Source organism: Ambystoma mexicanum, chromosome 4q, assembly GCF_040938575.1.
Source record: "Ambystoma mexicanum isolate Mex_15411 chromosome 4q, UKY_AmexF1_1, whole genome shotgun sequence".
NCBI classification, from domain to species: Eukaryota; Metazoa; Chordata; class Amphibia; order Caudata; family Ambystomatidae; genus Ambystoma; species Ambystoma mexicanum.
The window spans coordinates 1190911629-1190935462 of record NC_090928.1 but is presented as its reverse complement, the minus strand read 5'-3'; the positions used below and the strand labels follow the sequence as shown (position 1 = coordinate 1190935462).

Genomic DNA, 23834 nt, shown 5'->3' with positions numbered 1-23834 from the left:
GAGAGGGCCCAATGGGAGATCTACTCACAAACACTCACACCTTACGTGGACCTATCATGGAGCACGGTGGTCCCAGGCATTCAGGACACTCCAGACTCTCTGGCACCCAGGATGTGTATTGGGACCAGACATCCCAGCCCACATCCTGGAGGCACACAAGGCATGCAGAAGCCCGCGAAAGCGTTGTGTTTCCCGGGAAAGTGTATGACCAAATAAGGACTGCCCCGGGTCGGCTCGACCTGGGGGAAGGTGAAGGGGCAAGACGGTCAGCGGACAGGACAAAGAACCTCGTGGCATGGCCATTTTGGAGCCAGGCCACTTACTTGTGCCAAACGCGGTAAGCGCGGATAACATGGCAAAAAAGGGTTCAAAACATAAAAGAAATGATAGCTGCCACCAGTCCTGTCCGTGACACTTGCAGTTCATAATAAGTCCAGTGAGAGGTTTCTAGGGCCTTTGGAATGACTACAGACCCAAGAGTGCGGTAACTTAGGTTACAGTGCCCTCTTGTGTTATGTTGCACAAAAGCTGCAACATGAGAAAAGGACTAAGGGAAACGAAGTTTCCCTGTACTGACTGTCTTTAGGGCATGTCAGTTTCCCCATAAGAATTGAGCGAAAGCCCAGAGGAGTGCGGCGGAAGGCTGCGCTTCTCTGGCAAAGTCTAGATCAGGGTGTAAAACAGCAGCAAAAGTTTGGGGGTTGCCACATGGAGGGAAAATTACATACAATATGAAATCTTTCCTAACATGCAGGACCCCCCAGTCTTCCTACTTTGTGTCAGTCGCTTCAGGAACCGTGAGCCTGCAGGAACTACCAGGAACGTCCGCCTCAGCTACAGCTACCTCTCAGTTTTAAAGGTACTGTGCAAACCCGGTTTTTAGTTTCGTTCAGCCACAGGGAAAGTGTGAAATTTTCTCCAATCCGAGGGCTTGGCCTTCTCTTCTTTTTGAACTAACTTTTCTACCACCCAACCTCGTCCGAAATCCATGGCACGAACTTTACCACGAGCTACCCCGAATCGTGTGATCTTGAGCAAAAGACGTTTGTCCTATTGACTTTGGCCCCAAGCCTTTTTTACCTGATTCTATTACTGCAGTTAGTCTTGTTCTATTGCCCCGAGTACTTACCTGTTGGTGTGGTTCAATTTCTATTAACTTTGTCTTTCCCTCCCTTTTAAATGGCTGGAGTGCCATTTAGCTCCCACTTCATTTTGCGAGTTTAACTTGTCTGGGATTTAAAGGGAAGTGGTGTGGTGTATTAAGAGTGTGATTTTTAAACGGCTTATAATGGTGTAATGTTATACAACTGAAGAGTGAAATAAATGTATATGTTTTTACTTCAAAACCTTGAGTCAGTGTATGCCTGAATCATAGTAATTGCTGTCCTTTGTGTAACTATTTGATACTGCTCACTTGCTCTTGAGATAAGTCTGGCTGCTCCGCTACTGCTACCACTTACTGTGTAGTACAGGCTTGTACCAAATGTGACATTGTACTGTCACTTGTAGTCTTAATTGTGTGCAGTGTTCCCAAAGAGTAGTGCATATAATTCTGCACTACACACACATTTTATTGTTTTCAAAAACACTATTAAAAGAAAATATCCCCTCTTGGTTTTGTGTGCGTGTTCATTTTCTGAAAGGCAAATGCCATTCGTCATGTGCAATTTGGGTGGTTATGCAAAGCGAATTTAATGAAATGTGCATATTCCACATTGATATGCTAATTTCTAGTGATGTCACATCCCATGGCGTTGGTTGATGGGTTCATTTAGGTCTTGACCCATGTTCACACTGCTCCAGTATCACTGAAACCGCTTGCATTTTCCCCTCTCACAATGCCCTCTCACATCACATCTCCATTCCGCTACTGAAACTGGATACGGAGCATTCATTCCCACCGGATCCGTTTGACCTGAACCTGCAGCCCACTCACTCCCATAGACACCTAGATATACGCTAGCTCTCCATTTTTTTTTGTTTACTGCCCCACATCCCTTGCACAAGACAAGACACCGTTCACAATACCTTCACATTGCCACATCACATAAATCAGTCTTGCATCTCACCACACGTCATCCTGATATAGCCCAACACGTCTCTCTTGGCCATAAGGCCTCACATTGCCTAACATTACTCCGCCAGACATGCTTTATAAACCTGCATGTGGCCCAGAGGTGTAATGCTTAGACTGACAAAACATTGGAATTTATTAAGTATGGGGGGTGCTCTACAGATGAGGAGTGGCGGTTTTGTTGCACACAAACCAAATGTGTCTCGTTCAAATGTTTGCATCAGATATTTGATACTCCCATACAGCTACACAGATACTATCCTGAGCTTTCGTCAGCGTGAGAGCGCTGTGGAGCGGATTCTTTTCATTTGGCCTGGAGATGTAGGCGTATCCTGGAGTACTGGGGTAAATTATTCCAGATCATTAGTGGGATAGCTGGTGATGAGGATAAAGCTTCGCCGTTGATCGCTCTGTTGGGCTATAGGAAGGACAGCTCTACATATGCTAGCAAACTGGTGGGACTGCTTCTCAAGACAGCTCTTGCTAAGGTCTGAGGGCGCGGACCTCTACCCTGGACACAGACTTGGCTGCGAGGTGGCCTTTTGCTGTGGCATGGAGGAGACCTACAGAAGCAAGACGCCCTCCACTTCGAGGCCCAAGGATATCCCGAACCGGACCTTGGCCTCCACATATACGCCATGTGGCGATTAGGTCAGCAGGAGAGTTTCTGCAGCGTTAGTTGGTTTGCTCTGATTGGGTATTTTATCCATCCAGGCTGTTGGCCCAGGCGTCTGCTCTGGACTTATTGATGCACTTTATCCTTGATCCTAATTCACCATCAGGTGCTGTCACCGTCACTTTATTTTCTTCTTTCCCTATTCAATAAAAAGAATTTGAAAAAAAAAACAGTATGAGGGTGCTAGTGAGCAGGCAAGAAGATGGCTGCTCAATGCAAGTGCCCTGTAAGCCAAAGTGGCTTTTAACTCTCCCCCATTCCTCCCTGCTCCCCTCTGCCTGCTCACACCACGCTCCTCCACCTCAGTCAACAATGCAGTGTTGCTGGCTTTCCACAAATCCTCTTGCATCCCCCCACTTTTAGGAAAAACATTACAACGGTTCAGTCTTGGAGTAGTATTATCATCTGGCCTGGGGCGCATGCCAGGGACGAGCAAACGGTAATCCATGATGGACAGCTACACTAAAAACATCTAACAAAATGAAGGTAAGCAAAGAGGTGCAGTCAACATCAAAGAGCGAAGCATAGAATACAGGGGACCCACTGCCCCCACTGATGCTGTCCCACCACCCAGAGAAAGAAGGGCACAACCCAAGTGCCAGACGATTTATGGCAGGTGATCAACTAAAGCACTGGTCCCACCAGTCCGCTGAATGTCTAGACGAAATTGGAAACACTGTGCTGGCTGGGAGTAGCTGAGAAGTTCCCTAGGGAGAGTGAGAATAGCACTTCATGTGAGGTCGCAGATTCCACACCTCCCAGTTACCGTGAAGATTTTCCCAGAGAAGGCAAGTGTGAAGTTGCAGATGCTGGGTGAGACGCCACAGGTTAGGCACTGCACTGAGGCGCTACATGGTGCTGTACTTGCCATGAGGAGATTTAGTCAGGCTCACCTGATAACCTTGGACAGGCCTGGAGTTCCGTTGCGACAGTTGGCCTGGTGCAGCTCCGACGGCCTCCATGGCACCATGCAAAATGATGAGGATACCGACACGCTGTGGGTGCTGCTGACAATCGAATCTCCATTTGAATGTTCCATTTTGCATTCCTTAGTGCAACGTTCAACTCCAACCTATCAAAAAGGCTACCAGTAGGTTCAGAGCAAGGGGCCTGCTGGCGGTCCATCTGTGCGTGAAATGTTACAGTAAGGGTGTGTATCCATTTCCTGATGGCGGGCCGACGAGTGGGAGAAGCGCTGGGGAGCCACTGCTCTGATTTTTTTTTCCTAGGTAAAGCTGCGGCTACACTTTGATGCATGGAAAGCAGTGGGCTGGGCGGATGGAGACACTGGGCGTCGCGGAGAGCAGGGGATGGCAAGGTTGCTGTGGTTTTCCTTTGGCACCCAGGTACTGTAATCGCCACCCAAAGAGAAATGCATCTGTCAATAGAGTACCCAACAGATCAGCTGGTGGGGGATGGGTGCTCAGAGTACTATTTCAACTGGCAATGTCAGAACGCGGCAAAACCTCACAAAAAATAAGCGGTGAAGCGCCATAAAGATTTTCTCTTGCTTTTGTGAGATTTCGCTGGAGCGAATGCAAGGTTTAATGTGAAATTTTCTGGCCAGGTGTTATTGAGAATTCTCAAATATTCTAATTCCCTTCACCTTAGAGACCCCCAGCAACTTTGCTGGATTTTGAGGATTTTATTTTTTTACCTGGAGAGTGTGACCCTTTTCTCCGCTCTCTCATGTGTTTTGAAGTGCATTTTACTCTTGTGTCTTTTTGGTTATGGAGGCTAACCAACTCCATAGGCATCATCTTTTCATTTGTGTCACAGTGCACCCTCAGTGCAGTGGCACAGGGAAACCTTTTCAGGCTTTCCCAAGGTTTAAATATCTTCTCCGGGATAAACTACTGTCTCCCAGAGTAATTAAAGTGAAATTGACTTTACTAGTCTTTTAATTTAAAATTCCCTAGACCCAGCACACCCTAATCTTTCAAGAAAGTGCTGGAGGGGTTACTTAGTATCCCGTGTCTAGATACTCATGTAGCAGTCAAATGCTACCCTTTCCTCTGAATGGCTGCTGGCAGTGGTTTTACAACAAACTAACATGATTTTTTCCCGACTGAACACTGGTAGAGTTAAATCGCAGTAGCCATGTTTTTCAAGATGGCGTCTGAGCCCCCCTCAGTAAAAAACGGGTCCCGGTCTTCTTTTATCACCATTTCTTTGTGGAAAGGTCCTTCTAGAGTTTTGCTCTGCGCCAAACCAGGTTTTGTCTCTTTGTTCATTCGTCTGTAGCGGGCTTCAGGAGTGAAGACCGCCTCTGGCGCCTGAGTGTTTGGGGTGGGCTGGAAGTGAGGGAGGTGCCCTGTACTTAGTCTCCTAGGAGACCCAAATGCACTCTGTGGTGATTGGCTGACTGTCCGGCAAGGACAGCCACCCTGCTCGGTGAGTGACAGCTATGCTGGAATGAAGGGAGAGAACTGAATAAAAGGCGGGTCTCTTGGCTTGGAAGGCAGAGTCGACCATTTGAACCTAAGAACAGAAGACGAGCTTGAAGGGGACGCCGGCTGCAACTCCTGGACCGTTGGTTTGCCCGGTGAGGCCCTGCTGCAGGTCCGAATCGCTAAGTTCACCTCGACAGAGAAGCCCCCGCAAGAACGACTTCTCCTTTTGAGTTGGTGGGACCAATCAACTCGACAGTAAGCCACCTGGATACCAATCTCAGAGCTGGTTGCCTTTTCCTCAGAGTGCTGCAGGAATCCAAATAACCAGGGAGAGGGGCACCAGTTTGTGTGCTTTACTACAGCTACCAGAATTGAAGTTTGCCAAGTGCCAGCTTTTGGACCAGTCCCCGTGCAGTGCAGGAGGACCCCCAACGTCCTCCTCTTGTCCCCACGACTGAACAGCGAGATCTGCATGAACAGAAGTCTTCAGCTGCATCTTTTTCTTCATTTGTACTTGCCTCTCGCAGTAAAGTGCTTGAAACTTCACAACTCGCAGGCCTAATCAGCTTGTGACCCAACATATGATTCTCCTTTTTACAAACTACTTCTGAGAACTTTGGCAGAGACTTTACCGTTTACTTACCAGAACCGCTTTATCATATCCAAGACTTTAGTCCATTGACTTTGGCCTAGCGTATTGAATTGAATGGACTCTTCTGGTGAACTCTAAATATTTGCACTGTCTAAGAATAATTATAACCTTTCATGTTCGAATAATCTTTGCCTTTTACTCCTCTTGAAACGTATTCTGAAATAGTATTGAAGTATATTTGTGTGTGATTACATTGCCTCTTTCTTATGTTATATAACTGACAGATAAATACTTATCAAAGAAACCTTGAGTGGAAGAGTTTACTTGAACACTTGTGATTGTAGACCTGTGTGTAACAATCATTACTGCTCACATTCCACTCTTGAGATGAGCCTGGCTGCTCAGCTCCATTACCAAAACGGTGTAGTACAGACTTATACCAAAGGTTGGTTTTGCTTACACCTGTAGTCCTAGTTATGTGTAGTGGTCCCAAAGGGTACTGCATACAAACGTTGCCCAACACTAGGTACAACAGTTTTGGGAAGCGCCGACATCATGGTGGCAAGCATGGCTGTCATCATTAAGAGAAATTCAGAGCAACCTTCATATGGTGACATATGTTTTTGAACTGTTAAGTTTTTAAAGTTTGAGGAACAGTTATGGCTTGAAATACTGCTCAGGGTTGGACTTCGTGCAGCACAAAACCTATTTGCTGAAAAAAATGAAAAATGTTCATGCATCACTTTTGAACGTTCCTGCAATGTGAACGTGGAGTGTGACCATTAGTGTGAAGTTGAATTGTTATGTGCAAGACATATTATAACAGTTTGAAGATTTGCAGGTGTTAGGTCGTTGCCTACGGGAATACTATGGTCCCGATGTTTTATGAGAATAGCACAACAAAATGTTTTGATGTTACTGCAGTGTTGAATTAGAAAACGTATGCTGTGTCTTAGCTCATAAATTCATGACATGTTTAAACTTTTGAAGTTATACATAGTGGCCTTTATATCATTTAGCTGGAAAGGGAAATGTTGCACTAAGTACAGTTTTCCCCAAGGTTCCCGTATGAAAGTTCTGGATTGTATGGGCACTCCTTGATGGTCCGATTCATGGAGTAGAATGGGTGGCCTGCTGATTTGGAGTATGGTGGGAGTTAAGAGGTGTGGGCCAGGGCCCTGTCCGCATTCCGTTTGTTGCATTGGTGTGGTCTGGGACACCTACACATCCAGTTTGTTAGTGCTTTACCGTGTCCAGTGGGAAAAGACTTGCACAGGTTTTCTAGATGGAATGTCTCCCAGGTGTGGGATTAAATATCCAGGTGCGGTGTAAGTTGATCTGGAGGGAGACATTTCGGAACCGAGATGGCTAGAGCCTGTCTCGCAGGTGGAGGCTATTTTTAGGGTAAGGTCCCCTGGTGATTTGGGCGAGAATGTAGCCCTGCCATGTAATTAGCTTATCCATTGTTTTTCCTTTTTTTTTTTCACTTTGAGAAGGCCAAATAAACACTTGGCGTTTTCATGAGAATTATTTTTTTATTTCCTTTCCATCTGGCTGCCGGAGGTTCATGCGTTTGTGTTGAGGTGTTGGATACTTCCTCAGGAAGAATTGGGCGTCTGATGGCCCAGTTTGTATGGCCAATAAACTGGGCTTGGTGAGGGTTTTTATGACCGGAGGCTGTTGCCAGTGTGTGTTTGTAGTGCATTTGTGACTGTGTGGGTTTGTGACTGTTTGTGAACCACACCTGGTTGTTCTTTGTCAGATCTTTTGGAATGGCCATATGTAAAGGTTAGCCAAGTCCTTACTTTGTGCAGGACCATGTGCCGGTGTATGTAGGGACAGCATGCGCTTGGGGGTAGCAGTCCCAAGATCCACGAGTGGCAGTTGTGAATAGAAGGGGTTTTGGATATGTTATGGTTGTCTGGTTGTGTGGTTTGGTGGCCCATGTGGGGCAGGCAGTGCTCAAATGTGGAAGGTTTGAGGCTCTCCGGTGGCAGCAGTGGGCAAAAGGTGTTCGGTGTGGTCAAGATGGTTTGCCAGTGTGTTAGATATGCTTGTTTGGATAGCCACTCTTAGCCCATGGAATGGGTTGGTTGTTTGTCGTCTTGGTGTGCTGTGATGATGAGCTTGTGGGACAGTAAGGGAGGTGTGTTATGACTGGTTCCCCTATCACTGGTTTCCCTCCTTGCATCCTTTCCCCTGAATGCATGAGGTTGTAAGGGCGAATTCTCAAAATGTGCTAATTTCCCTCATCTTTTGAGACTCCCCAGCAACTTTGCTGGATTTCTAGGATTTGATTTTTTTACCTGGGAATAGTGTGAGCTTTTTTTCCCCACTCTTCCATGCATTTTGGTGTGCGTTTTACTTTTGTGTTCTTTGGTTATTGTGTTTTAAAAACAACTCCATAGGCATCTTTTTCTGTGTGTCACACAGCACCTTCAGTGCAGTGGCACAGGGATGTCTTTCAGACTCCCCAAGGTTTAAATACCTACTCTGGGACCGACTACGTCTCCCAGAGCATGTAAAGTTAAATTGACTGTACTAGTCTCTTTAAATTTACTGACCCAGCACACAATGGGCCTCATAAGTCAGGCGGTAAGGGGTTAACGGCGCCGGTAAATGTGCCGGCGCCGTCAACCCCGTACCGCCCGATTACGAGGTCCCCTCAAGGGACCCGCTCTGGTTTTACCAGACGTGCAGAGCGGGTCCCGCGAGGGGTGGAGGGAGCAAACAACGGGCCGCTCGTAATCGGCCCGTTGTTTGCTCCCTCTCCCATCCAGCCCTATGGGGGCTGAATGGGAATGGGGAAGGTCCGGGCCCGGATTCCTGGAGGGAGGAATTACCGGCCCTGCAAACTCTGAATGGCCCGGTAATTCCCCATTCTGGGAACCCGGACCCGATTTTGGCAGCAGCCATGCCGCCAATAGCGGTATGGCTACCACCAAACTCGTAATGACGGCCAATATCTTCCTATAGAGTGCAGGAGGGGTTGCCATCTCCCCCACCCCCGAGTCAAAACACTCACGTCAAATGTTACCCTTTCCTACTTCAAATGCATGGCGGCAGTGGTTTAGATCAAACGACCATGATTTTTCCCGACCGCTAACAACGGTAGCTAAAAATCGGGTCAGCCAGGTTTCACAATATGGCGCCGCAGACCTATCTGTAAAAACAGACTCGGGTCATCTTTTTTTCACCATTTCCTTTAGGAAAAGCCCTTGTGTTTGTCTCTGCGTGCCAAACCAGGTTTGGTCCCTTTGTTCGTTGGCCTTTGGTGGGCTTCAGTGCTGAAGCCCTCCTCTGGCGCCTGAGTGTCTGGGGTGGACAGGATGTGAGGGAGGTGCCCGAAACTACCTGTGCTTAGTCTCCTAGGAGACCCAAATGCACTCTGGTGTGATTGGCCAGCAAGGACAGCCAGGCTGGAATGAATGAGGGAAAACCATTTAAAAACAGGTCTCTGGGAATTGGAAAGCAGAGTCTACCACTGGAACGAAAGAAACAAAGACGAGCTGAAGGAAGAGGACTGCTGCAACTCCTGGACGACCGGTGAAGCCCTGCTGCAGGTGAAAATTGCCTGAAACTCCATCGACAGAGAAGACCTTCAAGGTTAACTTCTTTCCTCGAGTTTGGTGGAACAACCAACTCACAAGCCACCTGGACACCGTCCCCATCTGGTTGAATTTTCATCAGAGTGCTGTTGAAAACCGGATAGCCAGAGGGAAGGAAACCAGCTTGTGGACTTTAAGGCACTCACACCTTAAACCGACATCTTGTTAAAGCTTTTGGCATCATCCCTGAGCAGTGCAGGACCCCAAGACGTCGTCCTTGTCCCCACAACTGAAGCCCAGAAACAGCGAGATCTGCTCGAACTGCAGGAACAACTGCCTCAGCTACAACTCTTCTTCATTAACAAGGTACTGTACAAACAAGGTCTGGAAATCTTCGGCCATCGAGAAAGTGCGTGAAACCAACCTCAACTTCGGAGGCTTGTCCTTCCCTAAACATTTGTCAAACCTTCGCCTAGCCAAATTCTTCTAAACTCTGTAGCAAAGACTTAACCGTTACTACCAGAAATGGGCAATCCTATACAAAGACCATTGACTTTGGCCCAGGCCTATGAGAAGAATTGCTGGTGGTAGTTAACTGAAACCCTTTGCCCTCCCTATGAATGTATTTGGGCTGTCTATTCTTACACCCTCGTCTTTTTACCCCTTTATTAAGTATCTGAAGTGCCATTTTTTTCCCACTTCAGGGGAGCTAAACTTGTTCATTTACTTAACGGTTGTATTTTTGTGGTGTATTAGTGTGTGATATTGAGCTGCTTATATTGAGCTGCTTATGCTAGTGTAATGTTTTCAAACTGACTGAATAAATAAATGTATATTCTTTTACCAAGAAACCTTGGGTCAGTGTTGGTTTGAACCTTAGTAATTGCTGTCCTTTGTGTAACTCTTGATACTGCTTACTTTACTCTTGAGATAAGTCTGGCTGCTTAGCTATCGCTACCACTTTACTGTGTAGAACAGGCTTCTACCAAAGGTGAAATTGTGCTTACACTTGTAGTCTTAATTGCCTGTAGTGCTCCCAAATGGTACTGCAGGTGGTACTGCCTAACAGAGGTCAGGAATGGAAGGTTCTGGGCGAGTGTGGAATGCTTGGGTCTGAGTGAATGTTCCACCCTGGCAGCTAGTATTCCTGTAGCCTGGGTGGTGAAAGCCAGTGAGCTCCCCTCCGTCTTGATGTACTTCCTATCTCCTTGATGTACCGGATTCACCTAAACCCGAATAAAGCAACTTGATGATCTGACCTGCTGATTACCCCAGTATCCTTTACATGTGAGCATAACACACACACCAATAATATGCCATGAACTGAAATGATACACCCAACTTCTACAATGCAAGAGCTCCATTCATCGATAAGTACATTCACTTGAGCTGGATGAGGAAGACTGAACATCTCTGTACACACGTCTGAAGCTGAGCAGAGTGTGGATGATGCTGAAATGGAAATACAACATCCTAAATCTAATGTGCCTGGCTTGAGGAATGGTTCTTGCGTTCTGTTGGATAGTGTGTAATAATCCCAATGCTTAAAGATTTCAGAATGGTGGCATGCGAGTGGGCAAAACAGGGTGCCATTGGTATGGTCGCCACCCTGAGTTACAATCCTTTTTTTGCACCGATTATCAAACTAGCTGCACAACAAGATACCAGGAGATTCCACAACTTCAAGTGACCCAATTTAAAAACACAATTTCGCACTTTTAAGGCGAATATAATGTTGAGCTATTTTACAACTTACAAAACAAATGCAAAAGAAGGAAGTATGCTAGGCAATATGACATGTTACTTTAGGATGTATTCAAAACTAACCAACATAATGTCTAAAACATCCTCTGTGCAGCCTTCTTTGACATTTATGGATCTCTCACTTTAGCTCTCTGATGCAGATGGTGTAGGCACAGGCCGGTTGCAGAAGCAGACCAATTATGCAGGTATGCGAGTTAAAGTTGGGTTTTGCTGGGCTTGAGCCCTAAAGTTCATTGAAGTGGAGGCAGAACTTGCATTAGCACACCAGAAACCTAATAAGGTTCCGGGATTGGATTTCTGTCCAATAGACTTCTTTAAGTGGGAACCTCGGATATGGGTCCCTTTCCTTACAATTCTTTTTTATGAAGTTCTTGCGAGGAATAGGATCCCTAAGAGTTGGCAAGGCCCGGAAATTATTCCATTATTTAAAAAAAGGGGGACCCGAGTGTCCCCTCCAACTATAGACCAATATCCCGAATAGATTCCAACTCTAAGCTCTACTCTAAAGTATTAACTTTAAGGCTCGAGTTTTGATGTTTTGATAATAGGATCCTATCCCCAAGTCAGGCGGGGTTTAGGAAAGCTACATCCACACTAGATCAGTCCTTCATATTGTCCCTTTTGGTGTACAAACATGTTAAGCTTAGGAGGAGGGCTTTATATGTTGCAAAGGGGGCGCAGACAATAGGGCCGGTAGGCATATGAGCATCAGTACATTGCACAAAATCCAGTGTGGCAGAGGTGGGTACAGTGGAGCAGAGGGGCGGAGGTTGAAATACAGGGTTGATGTTCTTGGAGGGGTAGTGATTGTTAGTATGATTCTTAGAGACCTGTTGTGTCGCAGCGGAGGACTGCGGGGCAACCCTAGGGCTCAAGGAGCAGTTGGTGGCAGCGCACCCGATTGCTGACGGTTGGGTTCTTGTGGCCAACCTGGCGTTGCGGTAAGCCAGGTACAGGGTATAGCTAATGGGGTTAGTAGGCATGGTGCGGGTCCGTAGTCGTGCATTCCTGCTGTTGAGCAGTGGCAGCGTGCAGATGCTAGAAAGGTGGGTGCACCCGAGACGTGAATCAAGAGGGCATTGAGGGAGTTAGCCTTACCTTGTACCGGCTTGGCAGAGTGTTGGGCCGCCCTCGAGCAGCAGAGAGCTGCAGAGAGGGTTGGAGGCCTTGTCCGTATCCATGCTTTGTTTTAAGGGATGGCCTTTGGGCCAGAATGATTCAAGGAAACTCTTTGGGGTTCATTTATGTACTTATGCATTTGTTATCGAGACTCAATGTTATGTCTAAAATGGCATAGCCAAATAGCAATTCATTTAATTGTGGATTAATGTGAGATGGAAAGGAGAAGGTTTATATTTCAGATTGGTTTTAATGTATTATTTTGTGCTGGTTGAAGTAAGATTTGGAAATTGTAAATTTTCAACTGTTGTGATGTAAATGAAAATGATCTAAACAATGTGCGCTATTAAATAAGGGCAAATTTGGCTATAGATAACTAGTTAGCAGGAGAAGCAGAAGGCAGGCAAACTAATGCAGCACTATTTTACTGGCATCTTGGATCAGATAGATCAAACAAACCTGCTCTGTTTTTGTGATCTACGCAATTCAAGTGATCACTTAAAACAGGCATCAATAATAATCTATAAGAAAACCTTTACTTACGTCATTCCAAGAACTTTAGTGTAAAATTCTAAAGACTTCTTTGGATCTTTTATTCTCAGCATAGTTTGCTGCATTAAGAAGTCCTGAAAAGAAAGAAATACTACCATTACCTTCACAGATTTAGTTACAGAAGATAATATCTTCACCACAAGGGTACCTTTAAATTCAATGAATGGAATACATGAAAAATTCATACCGAAAATAAATTCACTGCGCATGCAATAAACTAAATAATATCTATCAACTATCTGCTTAAATTCTCATACAGAACGCCTTCAACATATAGAACATTCTATTGGCCATGTACAAAAATTGCTTTACGTCACCTTTTCCCGAGGTATGTAGTTAACCCAGAATGAAAAAAAATTAAAAATAAAATGTTCAGGGGCGCTGTTGCGCACACGACACAGGCGGATGGCAACGCAGGTACACCCAGTCATCAGGCTGCGTGGAGGGATGTGGCCGCTCCGTTTACTATGGAGCGCCTACTTGTGACCGGGATCTCTGCAGCGAACTCCCACACAGCACGACGTTGAAGCCGATAAGACGTATCCGAAAAACAGATCCATCTATAACCCGTCAGGTCGGCCGTGGCCCCCATCGTGTGAACACTAACCAGACAATCAAGGACTAGCACGGCATACTCATCTCTACTACGCCCGTGCTCGCGGGCAAAATTAGGGGACATATAATACACGGTCGGACCTCCCCCCACCCCAAAAATGGACAAATGCCAAGTGGAACTCTGTTATGGAGTAAGGACACACCTAGGGGGGGGCAATATAAACGTGCCACAACGGGAACAGTGGACCTCCGGGCGGTCGCCGACATATGCCCCAGGCCCCGTGTCATACAAAGTACGACAAGATGGAGGGCCTGGGGGGGGTTAGGCGCGGGGTGGAGGAGACGAACGGCGGGAAACAGAGGGAGGGGCAGCCAAAGCGGCGCCCCCACCCTTGGCGTTTCCAAGGGAACGCGCCAAACAGGAAAGGCAAGGTGCGAAAGAACAGCAGGGGGGCAGGAGGAAGCCCGGCCCCCAGCAACACAACAAAGGGGGTAGGGTGTATAAGTACCCCAGCAAAATCCAAGTGAGGCACAACCAGGTTCGGAGCTCACCTCACTCGGGTAAGCTCCCTGGGCCTGGAAAAGGGGGATAAGGAAACGTTTTGCCACCCAACCCACCCAGCAACAAGAAAAAGAAAGAACCAGGAACAGGAACGCCAAGTACTTTTCTTCGGTACACGGTAGAAGAAAAGTCGTAGGCAGCGGCACGTGTCCAGGAAGGGATGCCACAGGGTAACAAAAACTAGCCTAAGGGAAGGCTGGGCATCCATAACCCCTGGACACGAGGTGCCCAAAAGCGATTATTTTTTGGCTGTTATGATTATTGTGTGGTGTTATTTTCTGTAGAAAATACAGGCCTACGGCCATAATTTTTTCCACGAAACAAAAATATGGTCTGCACTATCATTTCTTTATCCCAGGGACTAGGTTACCAGGTACAAGAGCAGGGAGGAAACAAGTTTAACGATGCAAGAATACGGAATCGCAGCCCGACTCCCGCGCTCAGGATAGCAGCAGTGTCCAGGACAATATGTATGCAATATAAGTCGGGCAACAAGACAGGACATCGGGAAACGACACACAGTTTCCCTGTGGGGGGCTCAGGGACACACAAGGCACCCTCCTACTGTCGGACAGCACACTAGCTGAGCACATGCACATAGAAGCTGGATCCCCCTACCCCTGGCAGCCTGCACTGAGGTTATCCCTAGGGGTAATGCCACAATACGCGAGGAATGTCGAATGGTGACCACGTGTTTCATGGCCAACAGCAAGGACAACCCCGATGCACACAACAGGAGGGGGATCAAATGCTACCCGCATGGCTCCAGCACAAGTTTTTTTTTTCTAAAGTTATGTTTGTAAGGCAGAGCGCATACACAATCATCCCGATCTACGTAGCCACAGCAGGGCCGTAATGGCGGCCTGTGGCCGGGAAGGCTGAAACAGGAGGCGATCTCCAAGCAACGCCCAGCTCCCACCTGGAGAAGAGAACGCCTGGTGAACTATCGGGCCAGAGTGGGAGCGCCCGCCCGACGTTGGCAGCACACTGGTTAAGAAGCCGGTTGAAGCAGGGAAGGCACACGCCGTGAGGAGCGGGCAAGCCTCTGCCTCGCCCCTGGGGGAGTGCGCGCAGTATACTGGGGTGCACAAAGCAACCCCGCAGTGGTGCCCCCTCTCTTCGGTGCACGGCCACACCCCCTCCTCCGGGGCGATCGAGCATGGAGCCGCCGGTTAACTTCCTCTGCTGTGGCTGCCCTGGATCAGAACTAGGGGCATGCACTTTGCCTACCTGCGTGTGAGCCTGCTCCATAGAAGAAGCCACAACCACACAACACGGAGCTCCCAAAGCAGTGAGAGCTGCTCCCATAACGAGGGGCCCACCACCTCCACCCTCACGCACAACAGCCCACCCCTGGATCGGCAACAGACAGCAGGGGTCCCCCCTCTCTCCAACATCCCTCAGTGGTGGATAATTAATCAGAGGCCCCCCATCATACGCAGCAGCTCTCCACGCTTCGCTTCCACCCACAGACTATAACTATAAGGAGTACAGTGTCCTCAGTGAACTCTCTGGGCCTCACAGAGCAGGGATACTGGCAGCATCAGAAGGCAACCCAGGGAAGCATGCTGCTGTAAGTCCACAGGCGCAGGGGCCAGTGATCTCATCGCAACAAACTGCTTTGTGAGCCCACAGAGGGCCGTAATTTTCATTGCCTCACCTTAATACACCACAGGTATAGCCCGGAGTCTCCACCTGGACCTATGGTCTTGCAGTCCCGGCCAGAACACTCCTCAATGCGAGTATTGGACTTTGCCAGGCACAGTCGGAAGGAATCTGTATGCATACCTACATAGCGGGCTACCGGAAGAGGCTGGAAAAGGGACAGATAACTTTCAAAGAATTTGGTTTGTTTATTTGTAGCGCACGCCAGACCCGAAGGTATCAGGGCGCGATAATAAGAATTCTTTAAGCTGTAGCAAGAGGCACGAGAAACCTGTGTTCTACCCAACGCCCAGCGGGAACGCGAGCCGCAACTATCTGATAATACACTGGGAATGTGGGGAGAGTCGCCACCCCAGCTAGAACGCTGTGTGCGAGCAGTGCTTCTGGTCACTGGATGGTTGGGACAAATCACCCAACAAATATACGAAAACCAGCCTTAATCAGGTACGTCGGAGCATTGCCAGCACTAATGGTATGCACTCCCCCGGGATAGTGATGGGCGGGCGACCACGAACCTGAGCCCCCCCGGGGGGTGCAGACGCGATGGAAGCCTAAACCAGCATCGCCCTCTCCAGGCACTACCATAAAGCGGGACTCCTTCTGACACCCAGTGCCTAGCAAGCCCGGAGGCTCCCCCGCAGCACAGCCCACCAACTCAACAAAGCCACCAAGGAGTCAGACCCGGCAAGCCCCGCTCCTGGCCAGCAGTAGCAGCTCAAACCCCCGACACAGCACAGCTCCCAGGCCAACACAGACCTACAGCAACCAGCGGCCAGCAACAGTCAGCCACAGCACAGCCCGGTGGATTGGCAACAACGCTGTGAACTCTGCGGGGAGGCACAACATCGTGGGGGTGAGAGCGGCCCTGGACCCCCTTCCTCCCAGCTACGCTGGTCCGGAGCCAGATCCCACCACAAAACTCCCTCCCCAAGGGGAGCAACAACTCTGAATCCACTGAGCACAACAGGGGCCCCAGAAGCCCCGCCACATAATAACCGCATATGAGCCGCGAGGCAGCCCACCGCGACTGCCCCTAGCCCTCATCCCGACACAGACCGCCGAACCAGAGCCCAAGCAAGCTCTAAAACCATCCCTAAGCACGGCCCCCTATCTCAGCAGGGGCTCGGACCACCACACGACAGACCATTGGGGGTGAGGAGTTACCGCCAGAACAAAGCCACCAACCGTAACAATTTGCACCGCAGCAAAGCACCCTCACACCCCCGGTGGTTGGGACCACCACCAGCACCCTAACACCCAGAGCATCCATCCACCCCCAACCACCAGAAAACCCCTGGCCGCCCCCCACAGCCAGTCCCAGAAGCAGGGCCACGGAACCTCCCAGTCAACAATCCTCCCGGAGGGCCCCCCACAGGACCAGGAGCTGAATCACACTACCACCTGGCCAAGAGACCATGGAGGGCCCCGACCCCTCGCACCAACACCCATCACCGGACCAAAAGCCGGTCAGGCATAAGCGAGTCACGCACCCCCAGAGGCACCTCAGCACATTACACCTCAGCCGGAGACTCGGACAGACACCCATCATGTCGAAAAAACCAGCGAAGCATGCAGACATAGCTACTCTATCTACCCCTGCAACAGACAGATCCAGGAAAGGGGGGGGGGGGGGGAGGGAGGGCCGCCTAGAACCAGGGGAAACCAACACTGGGAGCATGCATGCAGAACCACCCCAGGAAGGCCCGACTCGGGCGGTCAAAGTATGACCGCCAGGACCTCCTAGCAGCATTGACCAAATTTCAGAAGGGCACCAAGGAGGAAAATAAGCACCATCACAGCTCTCAAAACAAGAGTAGGGGAACTAGAGACAAGAACAATGGAGGCGGAAACCACCCTGTGCGAGCACATCTACGAAATTGAGAAGGGGGCAGACAAGCTGAGCGCACTTGGAGCCCGCTGTGAAGCACTCTAACTCCAGCACGACGACTCCGAGAACAGCTCCCGCTGCAACAACATTCGCCTGAGAGAGATTCCCCACATCCATTCCAGAGGCGGACCTCGAGCATTATGTGAGCGATCTTTTCTGCTTCATAATCACCCTGCCGGACTCCCCCTCCTCCCCCTCCCTCCACTGGTGCTCGACAGGGTCCACAGAACTAGAGTTAAATCCAACGCCTCTGGCCCGCCGGACGTCCTAGCAAGAGTACACTACTTCAAGATCAAGGAAGAGATCATGCTGGAGGGTAGGAGCTCTCCGCGAATACAGTTTAGGGACGCCTCAATCTCCCTTTACCAAGATTTCGCCGCCACCACACTCCTGAAAAGGAAAGCACTGAAACCAGTGACGGAATGACTGAGGGAAAAGGGCGTAACATACCATTGGGGCTTCCCCACGGCCCCGATTTTCCCCTGGAATGGGAGCATCCGCCACATTCGCAAACTACATGAGGCCGAAGAACTACTGAACCCGGCAGCAGGGGGAGAAACCAACAACGAGGAAGCGCCCTCAGACCAAGAAGACCGGCGGAACTCGAACCGGTCCTGGTCCCGGGTGGAGAGGCGCTGTCAAAGAATCAGGGGACCCCCACTCAAAGCCAAGCGCCCAAGCAACGACGGCTAAGGTGGGGCGACACTGTTAGGCAGAAACCTGTGCAGTTCCCTCTGGGACCACTGCAAAAGATTTAAGACTACAGGTGTTTGGCAGTAAACCCACTTGGTAGCAGTCTGTACCACACAGATTCACTTGGTAGCTGTGGCTGAGCAGTCAGACCTCCCTCAAGAAGAGTTGGGCAGTATACAGAGCATACAAAATAGGTACAGAAATACAGTAGCACAAGCAAACACTGATCAGAGCTTGTAAAAGTATATAATTATTTATTTAACACACACTTCACACTGGCACCAAATTGGTAAGATAAGTTCAAAACACCATCACTATTATCATATGCACATCCCTGATTACTTGTTGGACAAGTCTTAGTTAACACCACTTATTTCCAGACAGAGGTGAGCGCTTAACGTTCGATGGCACTCCAACAAGTTAAACAAAAAGGGAGGGAAAAGCAGAATTATGGAAGCATACACACTAAACACTTTTTAAAGAACCACAGCACGTTAGGAAGGCAGTGTCTACTGGTGAGCAAGGAAGTTTAGGTGCCGGGCCCACTTTCCAGGGAGCCAGGCGGAAGATGCCCAAGATCAGACAGTTACACAGAGTCTTCGAAGTTTGTGGAGGTAGAAAAAGGTTTAGTTCAGTTCAGAAAAGTTAGCTAAGGTGTCCCAGGCTAACCCAGGTTTGAGAGACGAGGATTTAATACACCCTGTTAAATCGGTTGCAAGGGAAGCCAGGTGGAACACGGTACCTTATATGGGGAGGATCCTCCAGCTGGGGGCAGTTGTTCCTGGCAGCGGGTGCAAGTCGCAGCAACGTCCAGAGGAAGAGAAGATCTTGTTGTGGAGGAAAGATGAAGGTCGTTGCACTGCCAGGGAAAAAACCAGCCGCGGAGTTCTCCGGTACAAAGGTACGACCCTTTCGGTTCGCGGTAGTGGTGAAAATGTGGTATCCCGGTTGCCGGGGTGCTTGGCAAAGGCAAGGCGGCCACGAGATGCTCCAGGAAGGCGAAAAGAAGGTAGACTGGTTATCCCCACCAGTCGAAGGAAGAAGACTCTCTGGGATGGAGATGGGGAAAAGTGGTGAGACTGTTCAGCAGGGCTCCACCGGTGGTGTCTTCGTTGCAGGCCGGCTCAGCTTCTCCCTCCTCGGATTCTTAGGTCCTGTGGCGACTTCTGAAGTTCCAGTCCCCAAAGCCCTGCTTTTATGCAGCACACCCCCATTCACTCAGCCTAGCTGTCAAACATGCTAAGTGGTGGCCAATCACACAAGAGTGTGACTTGAGTTACCAAGGTAACTCAGTCCAGGGTGACTAAACCCCCTCCCACACCCCCTGTGGTACCCAGACAGAGTGGCACCACTTTTGGAGACTTCTGTGGAGAAACCCGCCAAAAAGTGGAACAAAGGGCTCGACTTGGGTTGGAGTCACAGAAGAGAACACAAACGCCATTTCAGAATCGAGTTCTGGCAAAAAATACCGACCGGCGAATATTAAATAAACCGGCGGTATATTCGAGGCTATACGAATTAAATAATTAAAGTTGCTAGCCTCGAACAATGGAAAAATCTCAGAGATATATTTGCGGTCAAATATAAAAAGTAGTATCCACTGCCACCAGCCAAAACTCGATCGGGGGGGGGGGGGGCGGAGACGTGCCCCCTCGAACAACAGACCCCGGGGCAATCAAATTGCCCCGACCAGTATGTCCACAATATGATGGTTTGTACTTTGGGACTAGCAAAGCCAATGTTGACTTTACATGCCCTGGGAGACAGTAGTCAGTCCCAGGGTATGGAGTCTATGTTGGGGGGAGGGGGGGGGGGGTCGCTACGACACCCCTGGGTTACGGCACAGAGGGTGCTGTGTAACCCACATCAAAAAAAACACATGAGACCCTATGGAGTAATAGACTCCATAGCCCATAAAACACATGGAAAGTTAAAGGAACACCTCAAATCATGTCTAAGAGTGGGAGCAAAAGAATCTCACTCTTAGCAGGAGAGAAAAAAATAAACCCCAATAATCCAGCAAGGCTGCTGGGGGACTTACTAGGTTTGGGAAATTAGCCTTACAGAGAATTCTCCCTAACAGACACGGACACCCAGGCTCCCCCAGAACCGACAAGCATCACGAAAAACCAGCCACTAACACTGGACACGCACCAAATTCTTTAAGTAAAACAAGACCTCAACCTCACATACAGCTCTCACCGCCACGAAATAGAGGTCCAAGGGTCTCATCCTCAAAGGATTGCGATGGGCCAGCCGGAGCCCCCCTTGGTCGAAGGCTGGCCCAGTTGATCAAGTTTTGTTTGAAGGGTGGGGAGATAGAGGGAGGGCCACCTTTGGGGACAAACCCCCAACACAGGTCCCAGCTCACCTGGCAGCCACCCGCACAGGCCGGCAATAAGCGGAGCATGATGGTGCTCACTAGCTGCAAACCGCCCACACCGAAATGGGGTCATCCATTAAGAATCGGACCATGATCACCTGGAAGGTCCAGGGCCTCAACTCCCGCAGGAAACGGAAGTCCGTGGAACACCGCCTGACCCAGCTAGAGACGAATGTAGTCTTTCTACAAGAAACCAATTTTTTAGCCGCGGACGAACAGGGAGTCAAATACCAAAGGTTCCCTAAAAGAAACTGCGCATCCTCTGGCAAGAAGAAGGGAGGGGTGGCAGTCCTGCTCAGTCAATCAGCGGCACTGACAAAGGTCACGGGGCAGGTTCCTAATGATTAAAGGCCTACTGGTCGAGCTCCCAATAACCATCATAGCAATCTACTGCTGAAACGAAGCCCAGGAGCGCTTCCTACGTAGGATCCTCCCAGTAATATTGTCCTTTGCCAAAGGCAAACTACTGATCGGAGGGGACTTCAACCTCACTCCGGACCAAACCATCGACAAGACCTTGCCGCCCACTGGAACAGACTTCACGAAGGCACTGGGGTTCGCGAAATTCCTAAGAGAGACGGAGACAAACGACGCCTGGAGGCTGGTGAACGACAAGACTTGTGACTACACTTTCTTTTTGCATGTCCATGTTAGGGAGAAATCTCATTCTATGGCTAAGTTCCCTTACCTATAGAGTCCGCCAGCAGCTTTGCTGGATTTTAAGGGTTGGTTTCTTTTTCCCACTTTTAGGCTTATTTGCTATGTGTGTTCTAGGCTATTTTTTGTGTTTAATGTCTATGGAGTTTCTCACCCCCATAGGAACCATCTTTATCCACATGTGTTACACAGCACCCTCCGTGCAGTGACACAGGGGTGTCGTAGCGACCCCCAAACAGACTCCATACCCTAGGACTGACTACCGTCTCCCAGGGCATGTAAAGTCCCCATTGACTGTACTAGTCAATCTTTATGAAGAAAACCATTACAACCCATCTTACTATGGAGGTACTGGAAAGGGTTAAAAGTTTTTCCCTTATGTTCATTTTCGAGAGGGTACCGTACAGTCCCTCTCTCAAAAGTTTCTGGCTGGTGGCAGTGGTTACTACCAAAAATATTCGACCACAAATATTTCCCTATGGGATTTTCCCATTGTTCGAGGCTACCACATTTACCGACAGCCTCTAACATACCGCCGGTTTATTTTCATATTAACTTTAGGTTTTATTTGCCAGAACTTTTATATAAATCCTTTCTCGTGTCTCTCTCTGAACTCCTAACCCAGGTCGGGGATCCTTTGTTCGTCCTTTTGGTGGGCTTCTACCAAGAAGCCCCCCTTTCGACGCCACCGAGTCTGGGGTGGAGCCATTGTGTGGGAGGGAGAAGTAGGACCCCTAGACTTGGTTGCCTCAGCAACCCATGTCGCACTCTGCTCTGATAGGCGGCTGGAGGGTCTCCCGCCAGGATGACCACTCCACTGTGGGGGGGGGGGGCGTGACAGCTAGGTTGTATGAATGGGGATCTTTTCACATAAAAGCAGGGTCCTGAGGGCTGGAAGAGCAAGACGTTGCCACTGGAACTAAGAAGCCCAAGAGGAGAGAAGCCAAAGACATCTGCAACAACTGAACCACCGGTGAAGCCCTGCTGCACCGTCTCACCACTTTTCTCCACACGACTAGAGAAGATCTTCATCTGCAAGAGCCTTCTTCCCTTGAGCTGGTGGGGCCAATCAGTTTGCCAATCACCTTCCTGGACCTGCCTTGGACGAATCACCAGTGCCCTATACTCAGAGACCGGATAGCCAGGCACCCGTCCACCCGGACCGCGATTTAAAAGGAGCATACCTTTTATTTGTTGAGCTGCACCACGGATGGTTTCATCCCTGGGCAGTGCAGTAACTTGAACCTTCCTCTGCTGGATCTCCCGAACTGCAGGAACTGCCAGGAAAAACCGCCACCGCAGGAGCCTCTTCTTCATTTTAAGGTACTTTGTTCCACCAGGCCGCCCTTTTTCGCTGGTAGCCCTAAAGGCGTTTTAAATCCTTCACCTACCTGTTGGGTTGGCCGCCCCTATCTCCTAACACTGTCTTTCACCTTCTGCATCCACCTTTTCGAATCGTTTAACAGAGACTTGACTGCAGCTACAAGAACATATTACTCCCGAGCCCTTTGCCCTGTAACCTATACCACTGACTCTGGCAAAGGCCTAGAACTGCCTTCTCTAGATGGCTTCTCAACAACTGTGTTGGTGCACCCACTTCTTATAACCACCTTCTTCCCACTTTTAAAACTTGTGAAGTGCCATTTTACTCGGTTTTCATTTAAGTATTATACAAACTAAAGTGCTGCCGTGCCTAAACTTGTTAAACTTATGGGAAGTGTTGCTAGGGTTTGTAAGAAGATATTTCTGTATAACTTGTGTTTTCCCTCCAATTTGAGAAATTGATAGAGTGCCATTTGTGTTTGGTTTTCACTGTGCCGTTTTGCTCAGTTTTCACTCTTGCTCAAACTTGTCTACAATTTAACTAGGGAGTTGTGTATACTTTTCTTGACTGATTTTAACTTGCTTTTATAACTGTGATTAATGTGTTGAACTGTAAGTGTGTAATAAATATATATATATTCTTTTTAAAGCTTCGGTCATTGTTTCCTTGCACCCTAGTATTATAGCCCTATTGTGTAAACCATGAATACTGCTCATCTCCCTCTTGAGATAAGTCTGACTGCTTAGCCACAGCTACCAACTAAATCTTTGTGGTACAGACTGATACCAAAGGGGATTTATCGCCCATACCTGTAGTCTTAATTTTCTGTAGTGCTCCCTAAGGGAACTGCACAGGATTCTGCCTAACAGTCCACAGGGGTCTCTCCAGGATAGACCTTCTACTCATCTCAAGCTCGCTGTTCCCAAGCATCGTGAACATCCACATCGGCCTGAGAGTGATCTCCGACCACGCCCGTGTCATAGCGCAGCTCCAGAAGGAAGGCCTACCAACACCGCGACATAGAGCCTGGGAACTGCAGGACCATCTCCTCACGGACATTGCAGACAGCCAGGAGTTGTCGGAAGCCCTCACTAACTACTTCACGAGAACGTGGGGAAAGGGCCTACAGAGGCTATGGTGTGGGATGCCATGAAGCCAGTGATCCCAGGGCTCGCCATGAACTGTTCAGCAGCACACAGGCACTGGCACCAGCTAAAATCAGAAGAATTGGAAACGGAGGTAGCACATAAAGAGGCAAACCACAAACGCCAATCAACAAGGTCATGGAATGAGCTACGCAAAGCTAAAGTAGCCCTGGAAATGCACCTGGCAGACCTTACAGCCCGAGCGTTGACATACACGAAGCATTACTATTACTTGAACAGCAAC

At 48.9% G+C, this 23834-nt stretch overlaps 1 protein-coding gene across 1 annotated transcript in view; it reads right to left on the bottom strand.

The window, feature by feature from the left end:
* Positions 1-23834, bottom strand: part of GLO1 (glyoxalase I) — a 174553-nt gene that overhangs the window by 131586 nt on the left and 19133 nt on the right. The window contains exon 2 of the mRNA XM_069608757.1: positions 12710-12792. Within this exon, the coding sequence (XP_069464858.1) occupies positions 12710-12792 (83 nt within the window). The remainder of the gene's footprint in view (positions 1-12709; positions 12793-23834) is intronic.